Genomic DNA, 18,712 nt, shown 5'->3' on the forward strand with positions numbered 1-18,712 from the left:
ATTACTCAGACATAACAAATGAAATATTGCCATTTGCGGAAACATGGATGCATCTAGAGATAATCATATTAAATCAGAAAGAGAAAGGCAAATACCATATGATATTTATATGTGGGATCTAAAATATTACACAAATGAACATATCTATGAAACAGAAATAGACTCACAAAGATAGAGAACAGACTTGTGGTTGCCAAGGAGGAGTGGGAGCAGGAGAAGGATGGACTGGGAATTTAGGGTCAGTAGATGCAAACTATTGCATATAGAATGGATAAATAACAAAGTCCTACTGTATAGCATGGGGAACTATATCAAATATCCTGTGATAAACCATAATGGAAAAGAATATGAAAAATAATATATTGTATAATTGAATCACTTTGCTGTACAGCACAAATTAACATGATATTGTAAATCAACTATACTTTAATGAAATACATAGTGAATACATAGATAGATAGATAGATAGATAGATAGATAGATAGATAAATAAATAAATAAATAAATGGTATTACTGAAACAAAAAAAAAGAAAAATCAAGGCTTTAGAGTTAGGCTGTCAAGGCCCTAAATCCACTTTTTAAGTTTCTCTCTGTGTTACCTTGGGTAAGCCATGTAGCTTTTCTGTGACTCTCTTTGCTCATAGTTAAACTGCTAATAATAATGTTTCTATCTCATTACAATTGCTGTGATGATTAAAGAAAATAGTACATTAAAATGCCTAAGAGCGTTCTTGGCATACAGCAGGCTATAGTAATAGGCTACTGCTAGGAAATGTTAAGTAACGTTTTTTTCAAAATTTACAATTCCAACTATAGAATGCTTTATACATTGTCATCCAAATCTCTCAGAAGTAATTAAAAACCATCCTGCTTGAGATCCATGCCCTGAGAGGATCCAGTTATAAAGAGAAGAGCTCTGTGTAAGAATTAGTTTCTATTCCCAGTTTTGCCAAAGTCTAGGTTTGTGACCTTTGGCAGCTCAGTTTACTTCAAGAGCTTTAGTTCTCTCATTAGTGAAGTACAGAAAGTAATGACCATGCTGCTAACTGGACAGGATTGTGGTGAGACTAATACGAGATAATGAAACTAAGAGCTAATGGAAAATAGTACAAATGTGGGATATTATTATTAATCCAAGTTATAATTCGTGATGCCTGGAAGCATTAAAATAAAAGAATGAAAAGTTTTGTACTATTTGAATAAAAATTGGGAATGGTGTGTTTTGAAGAGCCTGGAGGTTTTGTTGTAAGAAGGAAGAAAAAACACATTTTTTCATATAGTTTTCATGTATCACATAAAGCATCTCTTTTTCTTCCCACAAAAGAGCAAGTTTCAAATAAACAAAAAATATACCTTGAAATGTAACATATATTTAAATGAATTAGGAATCATGGGGCACTAAGTTAAAAATGTATATGGAATTATTTTCTGGGAAAGGAAATACAACAGAAAAATTAATAAATTAAGCATGTAATGTTTTATCAAAAGAAAGATGAGATACTTAGGCAAAATGGATAGTCATCATTATGCTATTATAAGAGGAACAGCGTAAATCTCCAACTTACTAAAGGTGAAAGTTATGTTTTATAAATAAGTATAAAAAAATGAAATGACCAGGACAGGGTGAAGAAATCTAAAATATGTTAAGCTCAGTCAACTTGTGAACAAGAAAGAGCACACACAAAAATGAAGGCAAAGAAATTCAAGAAAAATATCTTAAGTTTTTAAATTTACACTTTGAATCTCTATTCACATAGAAGAATCATATACATTTACATACACTCAGTGAAAATAAACCAAAAAATCATTCTAAAAATATACCTTTTTTTTTTTTTTCTTTTTCTTTATTTATGACTTAACACCATGCTTTAACGGAGAAGTTCTGTTCTGGGGACAAAAAAAGACTCACTTTTGCAGCATGGTCCTCACCATGCCCTTTTCTGTCAGCTACTAGTAAAAATTCTCATTGTCTGAAATTTTAAGGACATGATGTAGGAAGATCTCCAATCTTCCTTGTTTAGGGAAAAAATAAAAATGATAGATATGAAGAATATGTTACCTTCTATGAAAGGCAGAGGGATAATATGAGATGACTGGATTAGGAAGATGTGGTGTATATATACACAATGGACTACTCCTCAAGTCATAAAAAAGAATAAAATAATGCCATTTGCAGCAGCATGGATGGAACTAGAGACTCTCATACTGAGTGAGGTAAGTCAGAAAGAGAAAGACAAATACCATATGATATCACATATCTGGAATCTAATATATGGCACAAATGAAGCTGTCCACAGAAAAGAAACTCATGGACTTGGAGAATAGACTTTTGGTTGCCAAGGGGGAAGGGGAGGGAGTGGGATGGATGGGGTGCTTGGGGTTAATAGATGCAAACTATTGCCTTTAGAATGGATTGGCAGTGAGATCCTGCTGTGTAACTTGGGAACTATGTCTGGTCACTTATGATGGAGCATGATAATGTGAAAAAAAAGAATGTGTATGTGTAACTGGGTTAGCAGAAAGTTGACAGAACACTGTAAAACAGCTATAATGAAAAAAAATAAAAATCATTATATATAAAAAATTTGTAATAAATCACTGAAAATATACATAAGACATTTATGAGTTGGGAAATTTGAGTAGATTTGGAAATGGGTGGAGGCAAGACTTTCATAAGGTACCTTTTAACACTGCTAAGATTTTTCAATCTTAGGTCTTTATTAAGTATTAAATAAATTTACTGTGTATAAGTCCAATACACATTGATATATAAAAATCTCATTCTCCCATCTGACTTAATATTTCTCACTTGCCCCACTCACAGGCCTCACCCAGGAAGGGACACCTACAAAGAGAAGGGACATGATGGATATCCTCATGCTCCGTGTTCCTTCTCATGTCCCACTCACTCTGCTGCTACTCATTGTTCAGCAATGTGATGGAGAAGGTGGGAAATTATAGGGGTCAAAGGGTCTTACAGGACTGTTTTTTGTTGTCATCTGTGTGACAAGTACCTAAATGCTGGTTATTTTTTTCTCCTGCAGATTTTGTGCTTCCTTCAGAAACAGCTCCCTCCACCAAGAGGGTACCTTGAATATTATATGTCCTCTGAAATTTGGGCTGAATTTTTACAATTCCTACCTTGGCTTCTATATCAACAATAACCCCACAAAATCTGTTTTTCACCCTCTGAAGTCAGTATCCTTTGGAAAATCCCTTCTAAAGACCTCTACTCCACCTGCCTCATGACTCTGAAGAAACCCAGTACCTTTTCTGTGCTAAACTCTGGAAGTGCATGCCTTTCCCTCCATAGGGTCACTCTCACTCTGAAACAGCCTGACACCTTTATCTTTTCTGAAAGGAGAGTTAAGAGATAGTCTTAGCAGTCTCCAAACTCCAAGAGACACAGGTCAGATCTCTCAGGAACTAGCATATCATACTGTATTGAGTCTCCTATTAGCTTTAGAGTCCTCATGCCCCCTTCCCATGACTTGAGGTTGAGAATAAGTACCCCATTAGAGAAGAAAGAGAAAATGCACAGTTCTAGCTTTAGGCCAGGGTTTCTTAACCTCCATACTATTGACATTTGGAGTTGGATAATTCTTTGTTGTGGGGATTTTCCTCTGTATTATAGAATGTTTAGTGGCCTTCCTGGCTTCTACCCATAATATAACAGCAGCAGCTCCCATCAGCCAAACCAAGAATGTCTATAGAAATTGCCCAGTGAACCCTCGAAGGCAAATAGCCTGGTTGAGAGCCACAGGACTAGGCTAACAACCCTCTTCAAATAAAGCCCTATTTCCTAATCTCCTTACCACTCTGCTAATTATGAAGCTAGGTGATGGGTTTAGGTGATAATCAAATACACATTTTGGACTTCCCCTTAGCAAACCCTGTAGAGAGGATACGATAGACACATGAGAATATGTGGGCATGTGAGACTGATTTTCTCAGAATGAACTCTGAAATCTTGAGATAATAGGAAAATTTTTACATAAGTGAAAATCAGTATAAGCGTACCCTGTCTCTGACACTTAAAAACCTGGGCCTTAGGATGGTGAGAGTAGAGGAAAAGGAGACTTTATTTATTATACAACTTTATTGACTACTTTTTGATATTCACATTTGGATTAAAATGTGTATTTTTAAAAGAAAAGATTATAGTCTTTACATAGCTACACGAAGACGAGCATTTTAATAAGTTTTAATAAGATTTTGATTTTGGTTTCATGACTAAGATAAAAGGAGAATCAAGAGAAAGGAAACAAAAGAGAGAGAGAAAAAGGTTAAAAGGGAGAAGAGATTAAAACTTACCTTGTTTCATCAATATAAACTGCTTCCAACACAGATGCTGCATATTCAATATTTTTCTTTAAGTCTATGACGTTAACATCACCTTTTTCCAGCTGCTTCACTAAGCATCTTAGTCTATTTCAAAAAGACAGAAAAATAAAAAAGACATTATAACTATATGGAAAATAGTCCAATATTAAATATTCAAATTTGGTTAATTAAACTTTCAACATATCTTTTCAGGTCTTTAAATAGAAATATTTCCAGTATATTTTGGATATAATTAAGTTCAGTCTTTTTTTGTTTGTTTGTTTGTTTTTTGTTTTTTTGTTTTTGTCTTTTTGCTATTTCTTGGGCCGCTCTCGCAGCATATGGAGGTTCCCAGGCTAGGGGTTGAATCGGAGCTGTAGCCACCGGCCTACACCAGAGCCACAACAACGCGGGATCCGAGCCGCGTCTGCAACCCACACCACAACTCACGGCAACGCCGGATCGTTAACCCACTGAGCAAGGGCAGGGATCGAACCCGCAACCTCATGGTTCCTAGTCGGATTCATTAACCACTGCGCCACGACGGGAACTCCTGTTTTTTTGCTTTTGTCTTTTAAGTTCAGTCTTTATCACTTAAACAATTAGCAGAATTTATATTCACCTCTCAATAATATTAGGGCTATAGGTTTCTAATTTAGGCATATTTTAAGGCTTGTTTTTCTGAAAATTTAAAATATTGTAGGCATTTTTATAAAAGTATTCCTAACACTAGAATTTATTCTATGGCTGTTTTGCTTCTTCAGAGTTGCAATTAAGAGAATATTTAAAGGATATTCTTTTGACCATTACTATAATAACTATTCACTGTAAATTGCAATGAAGATAAAATAAACAGCAAAAGACACAAGAGAAATGATTAAGATGAGAAAAAATATATATATATGTATATATGCTCAGTGTTTTTACTAAATGGTTTTTCACCTGTGGCAAAACTGTGAAATATTTTCTCTTATTTTTGCCTATAGGATGATGTGTCCCAACTGTTTGAGAAATTTTAAAGCATGTCTGGATTTCTGACTCACAGAACTGTGAAGTAATTAATGCTATTGGTTTGTTTGTTTGTTTGGCCATGCCTTCAGCATGTGGAAGTTCCCAATCAGGGATCAAACCCGTGCCGCAGCAGAGACCCAAGCTGCTACAGTGACCACATTAGATCCTTAACCTGCTGCATCACAAAGGAACTCCATTTAATGCTACTGTTTTAAGGCTCTAAATTTTGGTATAATTTTTAATGCAGCAATAGATAGCTCATGGAATAAGATAATACAAATTACCTCAGTAAGTATCTAACATTTTTAGGAAACTTTTATACATTAATTATAAACCAAGTATTTCTGAAGATACTGCCCTTTACTGGATAAAAGACGAAAACATAGTCCTTACTCTCTACATACTATAAATAAACATTGTGAAGACTAGTTATCCATTTTCCTAGGTCAGCAGACAGAATTTAATTTTGTTCCTGAGAAAAGGTATTTCAGAGGGAATGGAGTACATCTATATTTAGGCACTGTCTTAAAGATAGAGTAAAAGATTTTCTGAAAATTTACTTTGGGTGATTTCCAAAACCAAGGTTTAGGATATAAAGACAAATTAAAAATTTCAGCAAAGATATCTGACCTTGCTCCATCCATTAGAAACACTTTATCTCTTCACTGAAAAACCAACACCTAAATTGAAACTTCTTAGGCAGGAAGCTATAAACAAATATTTTTTATATCATACACTTTTGTGATAAAATTTTAGTGGAAAACAACATTTCAAAATAAATTCCATGTACCAATAAATAAGTCTTATTTGTACAGAGTCAGCAAAACAGAACAAACAAAAATAACAACTAAAACAGGTTACTTAGGAAAAATTGAGCCTGGTTTTGAGATTTGTGTACAACACTGAATGTGATAAGGGAGCAACATATAGAGTTTTGGAGCATTTTTGTAATGCTTTTTAAGTCAAGCACATTATACTTCCTGAAACTGCTTTTTATGTGTGAAACTAAAAGAATGAGTTTCACATTTTGTGATGGCTAAAAAATACACCACTCATGTCTCCTTCTTGTGAAAAGTATTTAGTATAGCTTGGTTGGACAGCTTGGTTGTACGATTTGGATTGTAAAACAATAAGAATTTTAAATGTTTGACTCCCCTTTTTTTCTGAATAACTGAACTCTATTATTATTTGATTAGCAAATTTCATCACTTAAAAAAACTACCTTTTTCAGGCTTTTTGAAGCTACATGTAGTCAAATCACCACATTCTGGTAACGGAAATGAGAAGGTTGTTGAGTAAGACTTTCAGAATAATTTTTTTTTTTTCAAGCTTTCAATCACTAGTTTGAGCATTCATCAGTAGATCTTGCCTGTGCAATGATTATGGTAGTCAGAACAATTATTTTGAAGAAGGCTAACTCCTGCTGGAAGGGGTTCTCTTTTACCCCTTGCTTGTTCCTTACTTCTTGCTATGCAGTAGAACAGAATCATAAAATAACCTGGTAGAAGGAAGCTGCCCACTAAGAATGGCAGAGAAGGAAGATGGAAGTGGCCTGGATTCCACGATGTGAGTTTACTTGAATGAAACCACTTACCCCTGGACTTTTTTTCATGAAAGAACAACAACAACAACAACAACAAAATGCTGTGTTCAAGCCACTATTATTTTGAGATTTCTTTTAACTGCAGCTGAACCCAATCCCAACGGATAAGACAGACAGACAAACACAAACATACCCCTAAACCCACCATGTCAACACCAAAAAACTAGAAGGAGAAACATTTTGGGGTGGTTAGTAGGGCTTTCTTTATCTCCCTTACTAGTATGCACCTAATTTCATTTAGTGAGCACACATTTCTATTTATGAAAAAGGAAAAACTCTGTATTGTAGAAAGATTATTTATAATTAGAACAGCACAATAATGAAACAATTTGTATAATTGTTATTGTAATTTTGAATTTGCTTTTGTAATCAATTTATGCATACAATAATCCCAACAATATTATTTAGGCTATAATTTCATTTTTTTTATAGATAATACAAGACCAAACATTATTATGAATCAATTCAAGTAATCATACATTCTAAATTGGTGGTTTCCAACCATTAAGGCTTTATTGTATACATCTGCGTAATTTTTTTTAAAGGAGAGATAGTTATAGATTATTTACCTCATTCCTAAACCATCCTATGGATAAATTCTCAGAACTGAAGAAGAAATCATAAAATCATTTGCATAAAATAAATAAGTTCCCTTAATTTAGTAAAAACTCTAATGATATGGTTTCTTTCATCAGAGTAGGCAAGCTGAGTGTGAAATAGTGTTCTTAATACCAGGACCAGGTATATTCTACTGGTTCCCTAAGCTTAAGATATGTACATATTCTTGATGTTCTAACTTGAGTAGTTTCTGGCCCAGTAATCCAGCAGTCTATAGGTGAAGGCTCCACTGGCTACACTGCATGGCAGCAAAACAAGTTAACATCTGTTCTATCAAACAGCATAGACCAGCTGTTCATAAGCAGATGAAGCCAGTTAAATAAATAATTATTTAGCATTTATTATTGTACCTGGAGCTGTGTAAAAAAAATTATGTATTTGAATACATCTAAGAATGTATATATAAGGATACACTTACATGTCTATGTGCACCATAGTACCAATTTTCAAGATACCTGCAATCTCTGGGAATGGCATCACTTATGCAAATAATGTAGTCAAATGTTGGAATGCATACACTTCTTGTTACTTTGTTTATACACACCTTAAATTCCAAGCAACCTGACTTAGTTATTGTGCCTCAAACACTCTCACATCCCTCTAGAGTCAAGCTCTTCTTTCTTACTCAAATCTCTTTCTCCCATATCCCATCTTTAGCTGCCTGAATCACATTTAATGACTAGGCATATCTGGGATGCTATCTAGGCCCTTTGATGATTTCTATCCACTGTGATCTTCTTTTACTTAGAAACTAGACAACACTTCATTTATCCCTCGCTAACAACATTTAAATCTCTCTAGCTTCCATTATAATTTTTAATATTTTGTACATGATGTTTACCCAACTCATTTTTCATTTACTAAAAAAAAAATTACAAGGCATTCAAAGAAAGAACACTGATCCATTATGAGGATGAAAATCAATCAGCTGAAATTGACTCAAATATGACAAAGATGATAGAATTAGTAAGCAAAGATGTTAAAATGGTTACAAATTTAAAAAATAATTTAACAACATTATGTCAATAAATTCAACTCAGAAAAATAAAACAATTTCCTTAAAAGACACAAGATATCAGTTTTCCTTATGGGTCAATGGGTTAAGAAGCTGACATAGTGTCCGTGAGGATGCGGGTTTGATCCCTGTCCTTGCTCAGTGGATTAAGGTTCTTGCATTACCACAAACTATGGCATAGTTCACAGATGCACCTGGGATCAGGTGTTGCCATGGCTGTGGTGGAGAATGCAGCTGTAGCTCTGATTCCACCCCTAGCCCAGAAACTTCCATATGCTGCTAGTGTGGCCTTAAAAAAAAAAGAGAGAGAGAGAGACACAAGCTACCAAATTTCAAAAGGAAACTGATTAACTGACTTCGTAGTTAAAAACTTTCACACAACGAAAACTTCAGGTCCAAAAGACTTCATTGGTGAATTCCGACAAGCATTAAAGGGAATAGCAATATCTATTCCCTACAAACATTTCCATAAAGAATCCCAAGTAATTCTAGGAGTACAAAATTACCCTTACAGAACTAGATGAAAACATTAAAAGAAGAAGAAAAAGAAGCAGCAGTAACATATTGATGAAGATATGTCATTAAGGTAAATGTAAAAATTTATTAACATGTTAGGAAATCAAACTCACCAACATGTCAAAGAGCAATGCATCATTAAACAGATTTATTCCAGTAATACAAGGTTGTTATATGATTGAAAAATTAATCATTGTAATTCGCTATATTAAGAGACTAAAAAAACACATGATCATCTCAGTAAATATTCAAATATTTGACAAAATCCAACATCAATTGCTGCCTGAAACTCTTAGCATTTTAGGAAGACAGAGGAGCTTCTTCACCTGAAAAAAAGCTTCAAAAATCTACAGCTAATGTCATAGTTAATATTAAATGACTGAATGCTATCTTCCAAACATAGGGAATAAAGCTCTACTCTCACCACAGATACTCTGCTTTCACCACAGATATTCATAATTGTACTGCCAATGCTATAAGGCAAGAATAAGACATCCAGGTTAGAAAGTAAGAATAAAACTGTCTTTATTCACAGACAACATGACTATCTAAGTAGAAAATCTGATGAAACATATTAAAAATTACCTGAAGTAATAAAAATACATGATTTTAACAATTTTGCAATATAAAAAAGATACAAAATCAATATAATTCTATATAATAGTAATGAACAATCTGAAATTAAATAAAAAGCAATGCTATTTACAACAGCACCAAAAATGTAAGATATAAATCTGATAAAATATGTGCAAACTCTATACACTGAAAACTACAGAACATTGTTGAAAAGAAAAAAGGTAGGCCTAAATAAATGAAGAAATGTCCTGTGTTTATGGATTGAAAGACTCAATATTGTTGGAGTTCCCTAATAGCCTAGCAGTTAAAGATCCAGCATTGTCACGGCTGTAGTGCAGGTCACTGCCCTGGCACAGGTTCTATCCCTGGCCTAGGAACTTCTGCATGCCGTGGGTATGGACAAAAAAGAGAAAGACTCAATATTTTTGACATGTACTTTCTCCAGAAATTTATCTACATATTCAATTCAACCCAAATAAACACCCAGCAGGTCTTTTTGTTATTGTATATATTTACATGCTGATTCTAAAATTTACATAGGATAGGGGAGTCAGAACAGTCAAGACAAATTAAACAAAAAGAACAAAGTTGGGGGGATTTACAATACTTCAAGATTCTAATACTTAAGAGACCTTTTTTTTTCCTTTTATGGTCACACCTGCAGAAGTTCCCATATATGGAAGTTCCTGGGGTAGGGGTCAAGGGCGAGGGGTCAAATCAGAGCTACAGCTGAGGCCTATGCCACAGCCACAGCAACACCAGATCTGAGCTGTATCTGCTACCTTGCAGCAACACTGGATCCTTAACTCACTGAGCCAGGCCAGAGATCAAACCCACATCTTCACAAAGACTACACTGGATTCTTAACTCACTGAGCCACAACAGGAACTTCAAGAAATTTTAAAAACTACAGTAATCGGTACAATATAAATGACATAAAACAGTATGTTATTAGCACTAAGGTAGTTCAACAGATCAATGGAACAGACTATGAAATCTAAAAATAGACCCACAAATATATAATCAATTTATTTTGTTTTTCCAAAATGCAAAGATAATTTAGAGGAAAAAGGATAGCCTTTACAACAAATTCTGCTGCATCAATAGAAATGTCTGTATGTAAAAGGAATTTTGATCCATATATGTCTAACAGATCTAAATATATATCTTTGAACTATAAACTCAGAAGAAAACATAGAAAATCTGTGATCTTGAGTCAGCCAAAAATGTCTTAGATACAACACCTAAAGCACTATCTATAAAAAAACATAAGTTGAACTTCACCAATATTAAGAACTTCTGTTGTTTAAAAACATTATCTAAAAAATAAAAAGACAAGCCACAGATTAGGAGAAAATATCTGCAAATCATATATCTGAGAGATTTTCAGAAAACACACAAAGAATTTGTAAAACTCAGTAAGATGACCAATCCAATACAAAATTTGCCAATGATCTGAACACACTCTTTACCAAAAATGATATATTCATGGCAAACATGAAATGATGCTCAAAAATTACTAGTCATCAAAATTGAAATTAAAACAATAATGATTATATATTCAAATACATATTAGAATGGCTAAAATTAAAGTAACTGATCATACCAAATAGTGGCAAAAATGTAAAGTAAGTTAAGATACCATACACTGCTGTTGCGAATGTAACAATCACTTTGGAAAACAGTTTCTCAAAAAGTTAAACATGTATCTACCATATGACTGAACTATCCTATTCTTTGATGGAAAGAAAAAGAAATATATGTCCTTATAGAGACTTGTACATGAATTTTTTTAATGATTTTTATTTCTTCCATTATAGTTGGTTTACCGTCTTTTGTCAATTTCTACTGTACAGCAAAGTGACCTGGTCATACATACGCACATGCACACACACACACACACACACACACACATACTTTTTCTCACATCATCCACCGTCATGTTCCATCACCAGTGACCAGATATAGTTCCCTGTGTTATACAGCAGGATCTCATTGCTTATCCACTCCAAATGCAATAGTTTGCATCTATTAATCCCAGAATCCGAGTCTATCCCACTCCCTCCCCCTCCCCCTTGGAAACCATAAGTCTGTTTTTCAAGCCATGAGTTTCTTTTCTGTGGAAAGGTTCATCTGTGCCGTATATTAGATTCCAGATATAAGTGCCATCATATGGTATTTGGCTTTCTCTTTCTGACTTATTTCATTCAGTATGAGAGTCTCTAGTTCATCCATGTTGCTGAAAATGGTATTATTTTGTTCTTTTTATGACTGAGTACTATTCCATTGCGTATACATACCACACCTTCTTAATCAATTCATCTGTTGATGGACATTTACGTTGTTCCCATGTCTTGGCTATTGTGAATAATGTGGCAATGAACATACTGGTGCATGCGTCTTTTTCAAGGAAAATTTTGTCTAGATATATGCCCTAGAGTGGGACTGCTGGGTCATATGGTAGTTCTATATTTAGTTTTCTGAGGTGCCTCCATACTGTTTTCCTTAGTGGTCATAAATGTTCACAGCAGCCTTATTTGTAACAGCCCCAAACTGGCAACAACCCAAATGTCCATCCACATTTGAGGGTAATAGAAATGTTAATTATATTGACTGTGGTGACAGTTTCATAGGTATATACATATGTCCATACTTATCAAATCATAAATTATAAAATATGTAATCAGTAATTTGAGTTAGAAAAAGGACATATGCTAAATAGATGCTTCATTATATATCTTCAGTTTTCATCAACTTTATTAAAATACACAATTTTAACATACACTATCAAAGACATGAAAACTCTAAAGCAGCATCAAACTGTTAATAATCTTTCTTCAAAGAGAATGACACTAATCTTTGATAATTCATAAGACTTTTAAAATCATCCTGAATATTATGTACTGAACAGGCTTTGATGTTCTTAGCTTTTGGTGGCACTTCCTTACCTTCTAATGTTCAGGAGATTTAAAAGAAGGCAGAGATGAAAATAGAAACAGCATCTTTGAAAATAATTGATGGGATCTGTGATTCAATCAAGCAATTTCAGAAGAAAAACAATTGCTACCTTTGAACAACGAGTACTGAGCTGTAGAAAATGATTGAGTATTTTTTATTCAAATATAGAACTGCCACTTTCCAAATGAAAAAGTACTCAATATAAAATAATGTAGTTCTCATGATCAAGTGCTTCATATACTCTAAGCTTACCTTCTAAGATATTGCTACATAACCCTATTTTGCCAAAGGACTACCTATGTAACTAAGAATCTAATACTGAAAAATCCTGTGTGTCCTATATACGTCTTCATTAATTCTAGGATAAAAATGCCCAGGATACCCCTAATGTTAAGGAGCATGAATGATATGTACATTGATAATTTAAATTTAAAAGAACTGATAATCATCATATTCCTATCAATGTTCTCACTTTTGACTTAATTGAAATCCAAGAGTGAGAAGCCTATGGTCTTCATAATGTCAAGAATGTCATACTTAGAAGCAGAAAATCTAAAGCTAAAAGAATATCTATTTATAGAAATATTCATATTACATTAAAGCATGGCAATACTCAGGAGTCCACAAAAACATGCAAACAGGAACTATCAGGACTAGAAGTTGCTATGTCATTTCAGTAAGTCCTGCTTGCCTCTAATCCTAATATGATACAAAATGATGATAAGAAGCCATTAGACAATAAAAATGTCTTGACTACTCTGCAGGTTAATGCTCAGGAAATTAAATTCTAACCTTAACCTAAGAAGCAAGGCTTATGAATGTAAAATCTTTTTAAGATACTTTTTTTTTTTCACATAGGCAAATGTTATAATTGTAAAGCTCCTTGACACCTTTATTTTATAGAATAAGTAATTCAAAAAGCAATTGGGAAGTTCCCATTGTGGTTCAGTGGTTAATGAACCCAACTAGCAACCATGAGGACACAAGTTTGATCCCTGGCCTCAGTAAGTTTAGGATCCAGCGCTGCCATGGCTATGGCCAGTGGCTACAGCTCCAATCGGACCCCTAGCCTGGGAACCTTCATATGCCATGGGTGTGGCCCTAAAAAGACAAACGACCAAAAAAAAATTGACATTATTGAAAAAATGAAAATAGTTGCATGGCAAATATTATTAGCCTTTAAAATATATTTACATTCTACATTTAAAGAAGAAAAATAATCATACCAAAGTGGTGAATATATAATGGAAAAGTGTATTTTTAAGTACAAAGGAATATATAATTATTTTCCCTCATCTCCCAAAATTGCAATTTAGGTTAACTATTTACCACTTTACTTCAAGAGTATAATTTTTATTACAGAAATGGGCATTGTGTAATTCCTAGCATGTTGAAGAATTCCTTTGAAGAACAGAGATTCAAACGCTCAAATAGTTAGAAATGCTTTCAAGATCAATTTTTTCCCACTTAGAGGCAAAGAACAATTAAGATCATATTAACTTTAAAGGGAGAACCAATCATTTACACCTGGTTACTGTCACCCCTCTGAAATACTAGGAGCTCTGTCCACCCAAGGATTTTCTTTGAAAGATTATATACCTAAATGAATATGTGTAGTAAAATGGAGTAAACACACATATATTTAAGTATTTAAACATTTAAGTATATCAATGCATAATATATTTAAATATTTATACAAATATGTAAATTTATAAAATATATTTGTTTTATATAGTAAATATATATTCAGTATATAAAAATAAAGATATTCATACATGTATATAAATCTATGTGTTCTGATGAAAAAGTAGTGACCTTCGCCTACTAGTAGGTATTTATTTCAATTGGGGAAGAAAGGTCAGGAACAGAGTGTACACAGAGCAGAGACACTGAGAAGAGTTTAATATTTTATGTCATACTCTTGGACCTTGGAAGACATATTTAGCACTGAGCTCAAGTGGTACCTCCAGACCCACCCTACTGGGCTCTATCTACTCTGCTCCTTGCCCTGAGGGGGAGAATGCAGTGACTAAGGCAGGCTTCTGATCCTGATCTTTTCAGGAATGGAAAACTTCAGCAGGAGGTAGGAGCGAGGGAGGAGTGAAAGCCCTGTGCTACTCTTCTCTTCTCCCTGGAGTGTCACCCCCCAAGAAGGTCATTTACCACACAGCCCCCTCTTCAGAGTTCTCTCTCACTCTCTTTCCTGGTATAATACATCCCTGGAGCCCCATGTTATGAGCCCAGAGGTACTGCATTTTCCTGGTTGTTTTCTACATTGATCTAACATCTTTAAATACTCCCTTTGTTAATTGCTCCTCAAATTATCAGTTTTGACTGCACCGTCTTTTTTGCCTAACTTCTACCACACTTCCTACAATGCCATCCCCTTATACTAGAGACTTTTGGTACAATCCTAGGAGCGTGTTGGAAAGACTGTAGGGCTTTAAAGTCAGTGGGGTCTCACTCAATTTATATTCAACATTTTCCTGGCTTTCATGAAGAGAAGCAGCACCTTGAATGGAAGGCTACTTCTAGTCTGCTGTAACGATCAGCATTAGAGTGAACTCTGTCCACAACAAATGCACAACAGGCTGAGGACCAGCTACTTCACAGGAAATGCAGGAAGGCCAGGAGACTAAATTGCCACTCTCAGAGTGGAGGAACCTGACTCTGGAAAAGTGTGTTTATGGGGGATGGCTGGTGCTAGTTGGGTCAGAGAATCTATGGCATAATTATTATTTTTTTAATTTAAAGAAAAGAAATAGAAAAAGGAGATTTGTGGCTTGCACTTAAGCCTGATGGCATTCATTACTAACCCCTGAAACATCATTAACACAACATAAACAGACTGAAAAGGTAAAAGTGCTACAAGGATAAAGAATAGAAGATAAGGAGTTCCTGTAGTGGTGCAGCAGAAATGAATCTGACTAAGAACCACACAGTTGTGGGTTGGATCCCTGGACATGCTCAGTGGGTTAAGGATCTGGCATTGCCATGAGCTATGGTGTAGATTGCAGATGTGGCTCGGATCTGGCATTGCTGTGGCTGTGGCGTAGGCCAGCAGCTGTAGCTCCGATTGGACCCCTAGCCTGGGAACCTCCATAATGCCAAGGGTGTGGCCCTAAAAAGAAAAAAAAAGAAAAAAAAAAAGAAGATAATATAGCAGGGAAAAGCTTACAACACATTTTTGGAAAATTTAAATAGTGAGATATGGTAACTGACTCAGCAGGTACCAAGCAAGAGAAACACAAACCAAAGAGCTTTCAAAGGGTGATTAACGAAAAGCAAGACAATTAATTCCCACAGAACTTCAGAATGGCTCAGGAGATAGGCACTCCAAAGATCTTCTAACGTAGGAATCTGTCTTTAGGCTCAAAAAAAGGATGAAAATCTTTTTATTTGTTTTTGTTTTTGTTTTTTTTGGCCATGCCCTCAGCATGTGGAAGTTCACAGGCCAGGGACTGAACTCATGCCACAACTAACCAGAGTCAAAGCAGTGACAACACTGACTCCTTAACCCACTGATCCATAAGAGAACTCCAGTGAAAATCTTTTTAAAGCCTTTCCTTTCTCTACCTCTGATAGCAGGAAATCATCCTGCCTTTTTCTATAGCAAACCTGGAAATTAGGCAGGACTGACAGATTGAAAACAGGGGGATTGAATAAAAGTTAGCATGTTGAGTGATGATACCCCAAGTACCTTTGTCCCACCTATTTACAGAATGGAGACTGGGGGATTCACTTCAGGGGAGACTGAAAAGCCCCAGAGAAATGAAATTTTGGAAACAAACAATTCATACTTGTTCAACCTTCACTCTTTTGTGAAGCCCAGCAGATGACAAGCACCACCTATGACAAAGAGATTCTAATCACTTTTTGGAGCCACACTCTTTAATGGCCTATTAATGGCCTATCATCAGCAAGCAAGCATTGAAGGAAAACCTCAAATAAGAAAGACATGGATATATCTAAACAAAATAAAGAAACCTGGAGGAAACAGAAACAATACAGGGGCCAAAAGAAAAAAAAAACAAAAACAAAAACAAAAACAAAAAACCTGACCACAATGTTCCTCACACTTGTCAGAAGATCTATCATCAAAAAGACAACAAATAGGAGTTCCTGTCATGGCTCGGTTAATGAATCCGACCAGGAACCATGAGGTTGCGGGTTTGATCCCTGGCCTTGCTCAGTGGGTTAACGATCTGGCATTGCCATGAGCTGTGGTGTAGGTTGCAGATGGGGCTTGGATCCTGCGTTGCTGTGGCTCTGGCATAGGCTGGTGGCTACAGCTCCAATTTGACCCCTAGCCTAGGAACCTCCATATGCCGCGGGAGCAGCCCTAGAAAAGACAAAAAGACCAAAAAAAAAAAAAAAAAAAAAAAAAAAGACAACAAATAATAAATGTTAGTAAAGATGTGGAGGAAGGGAATCCTAGTTCACTAATGGTGGGAATGTAAATTGGTACAGCCACTATGGAAAAACTATATGGAGGTTCATGGATATTTATCTAAAGAAAATAAAAACATTATTTTGAAAAAAACATATTCAACCCCATGTTCATAGTAGCATTATTTATAACTGCCAAGATATGGAAGTAACCTAAGTGCCCATCAATATGTGAATGGATAAAGAAGATGTGGTATATATATGCAATGTAATATTACTTAGCCATAAAAAGAATGAGATTCTGTCATTTGCAACAACATGTATGGACCTGAAGGTCTTAGGTTTAGTGAAATAAGTTGGATAGACAAAGACAAAAACCATTTTGTTTCTCTCTCTTTTTTTTTTTTTTTTTTTTTTTTTTTTTTTGCTTTGTAGGGCTGCACTTGCAGCATATGGAAGTTCCCAGGCTAGGGGTTGAATCAGAGCTACAGCTGCTCAGCAGTGTGGGATCTGAGCTGTGTCTGTGACCTACATCATAGCTCACAGCAATACTGGATCCCTGATCCACTGAGCAAAGCCAGGGATCAAACCCATATCCCCATGGATACTAGTCAGATTTGTTTTCACTGTACACAATGGGAACTCCCAAACACTGTGTTTTCACTTAAATGTGGAATCTAAAAAATAAAACAAATGCATGAATATAACAAAACAGAAACAGATTCATAGATATAGGGACAAACTAGTGGTTACTAGTGGAGGTTGGGGGGGAATATAAGTGTAGGAGATGAAGAGGTACAAACTGTTAGGTATAAAATAAATAAGATACAAGGATATAACATACAACATGGGAATATAACCAATATTTTATAGTAACTTTATATTACATATAATCTATAAAAATATTGGATCACTATGTAGTAAACCTGAAACTAATATACTATTGTAAATCAATTATACTTCAATTAAAAAGAAAACTGAGAAAAATAAGGGAAGAGATTCATCCATGAAACAAGAACATGCTGCTACTACTTTTCTTTTTTTTTTTTTTTTAATGGCTGCATCTGTGGTATATGGAAGTTCCTGGGTCAGGGATTGAATCTGAGCCACAGCTGTAACCTACGCCACAGCTGCGGCAAAGCCAGATCCTTTAACCTCTGCACCTGTCCAAGGATCGAATCTACGCCTACACAGTGACCTGAGCTACTGCAGTTGGATTCTTAAGTCACTATGCCACAATGTAAACTCCATGCTACTTTTTTTTAAAGAGAATAAATGGTTATGAAAGGGCCCTTGGAAATTAACACTGATGATTTACACAAAAATGTCAACAGAAAGGGCAGAGGATAAGGACTAATACCTCATAAGACAGCAAAATGAAAAAAAGAATAGTAATGATAAGAAAGACAGCAAAATGAAAAAAAGAATAGTAATGATAAGAAAATTAGAAGACTGGTCTAGGGGATCTAATATCTAGACATTGGAAATGGAGGAAATTCTCAAAGAAAAAGCCAATTTTCTAGAACAAAGAATCTCCATCTGGAATGGGCACATCAGCATCACTTTCATAAGCATGCAACCTGAGCTTAGAAAGATGTACACCCCTCCTTGGTTTAGTCTTCTGCTGTCACCATCCTAAAATTCTTAATATTTTTTGAATAAGAAGCCCCACATTTTCATTTTGCACTGGGTGCTCAACCTT

At 35.0% G+C, this 18,712-nt stretch overlaps 1 protein-coding gene across 14 annotated transcripts in view; it reads right to left on the bottom strand.

Moving 5' to 3' along the window:
• The window catches only part of PDE1A (phosphodiesterase 1A), a 346,020-nt gene that overhangs the window by 92,227 nt on the left and 235,081 nt on the right, over nucleotides 1-18,712 (bottom strand). For all 14 annotated transcript variants that reach the window (XR_002339225.1, XR_002339224.1, XM_021075596.1 and 11 more), the window contains one exon: nucleotides 4,316-4,429. Coding sequence is in view for 12 of the 14 variants with exons in the window: in XM_021075596.1 (XP_020931255.1) it covers nucleotides 4,316-4,429 (114 nt within the window). In the remaining 2 variants the exon portion in view is untranslated. The remainder of the gene's footprint in view (nucleotides 1-4,315; nucleotides 4,430-18,712) is intronic.

The sequence above is a fragment of the Sus scrofa genome, chromosome 15, assembly GCF_000003025.6.
Source record: "Sus scrofa isolate TJ Tabasco breed Duroc chromosome 15, Sscrofa11.1, whole genome shotgun sequence".
Taxonomy (NCBI): domain Eukaryota; kingdom Metazoa; phylum Chordata; class Mammalia; order Artiodactyla; family Suidae; genus Sus; species Sus scrofa.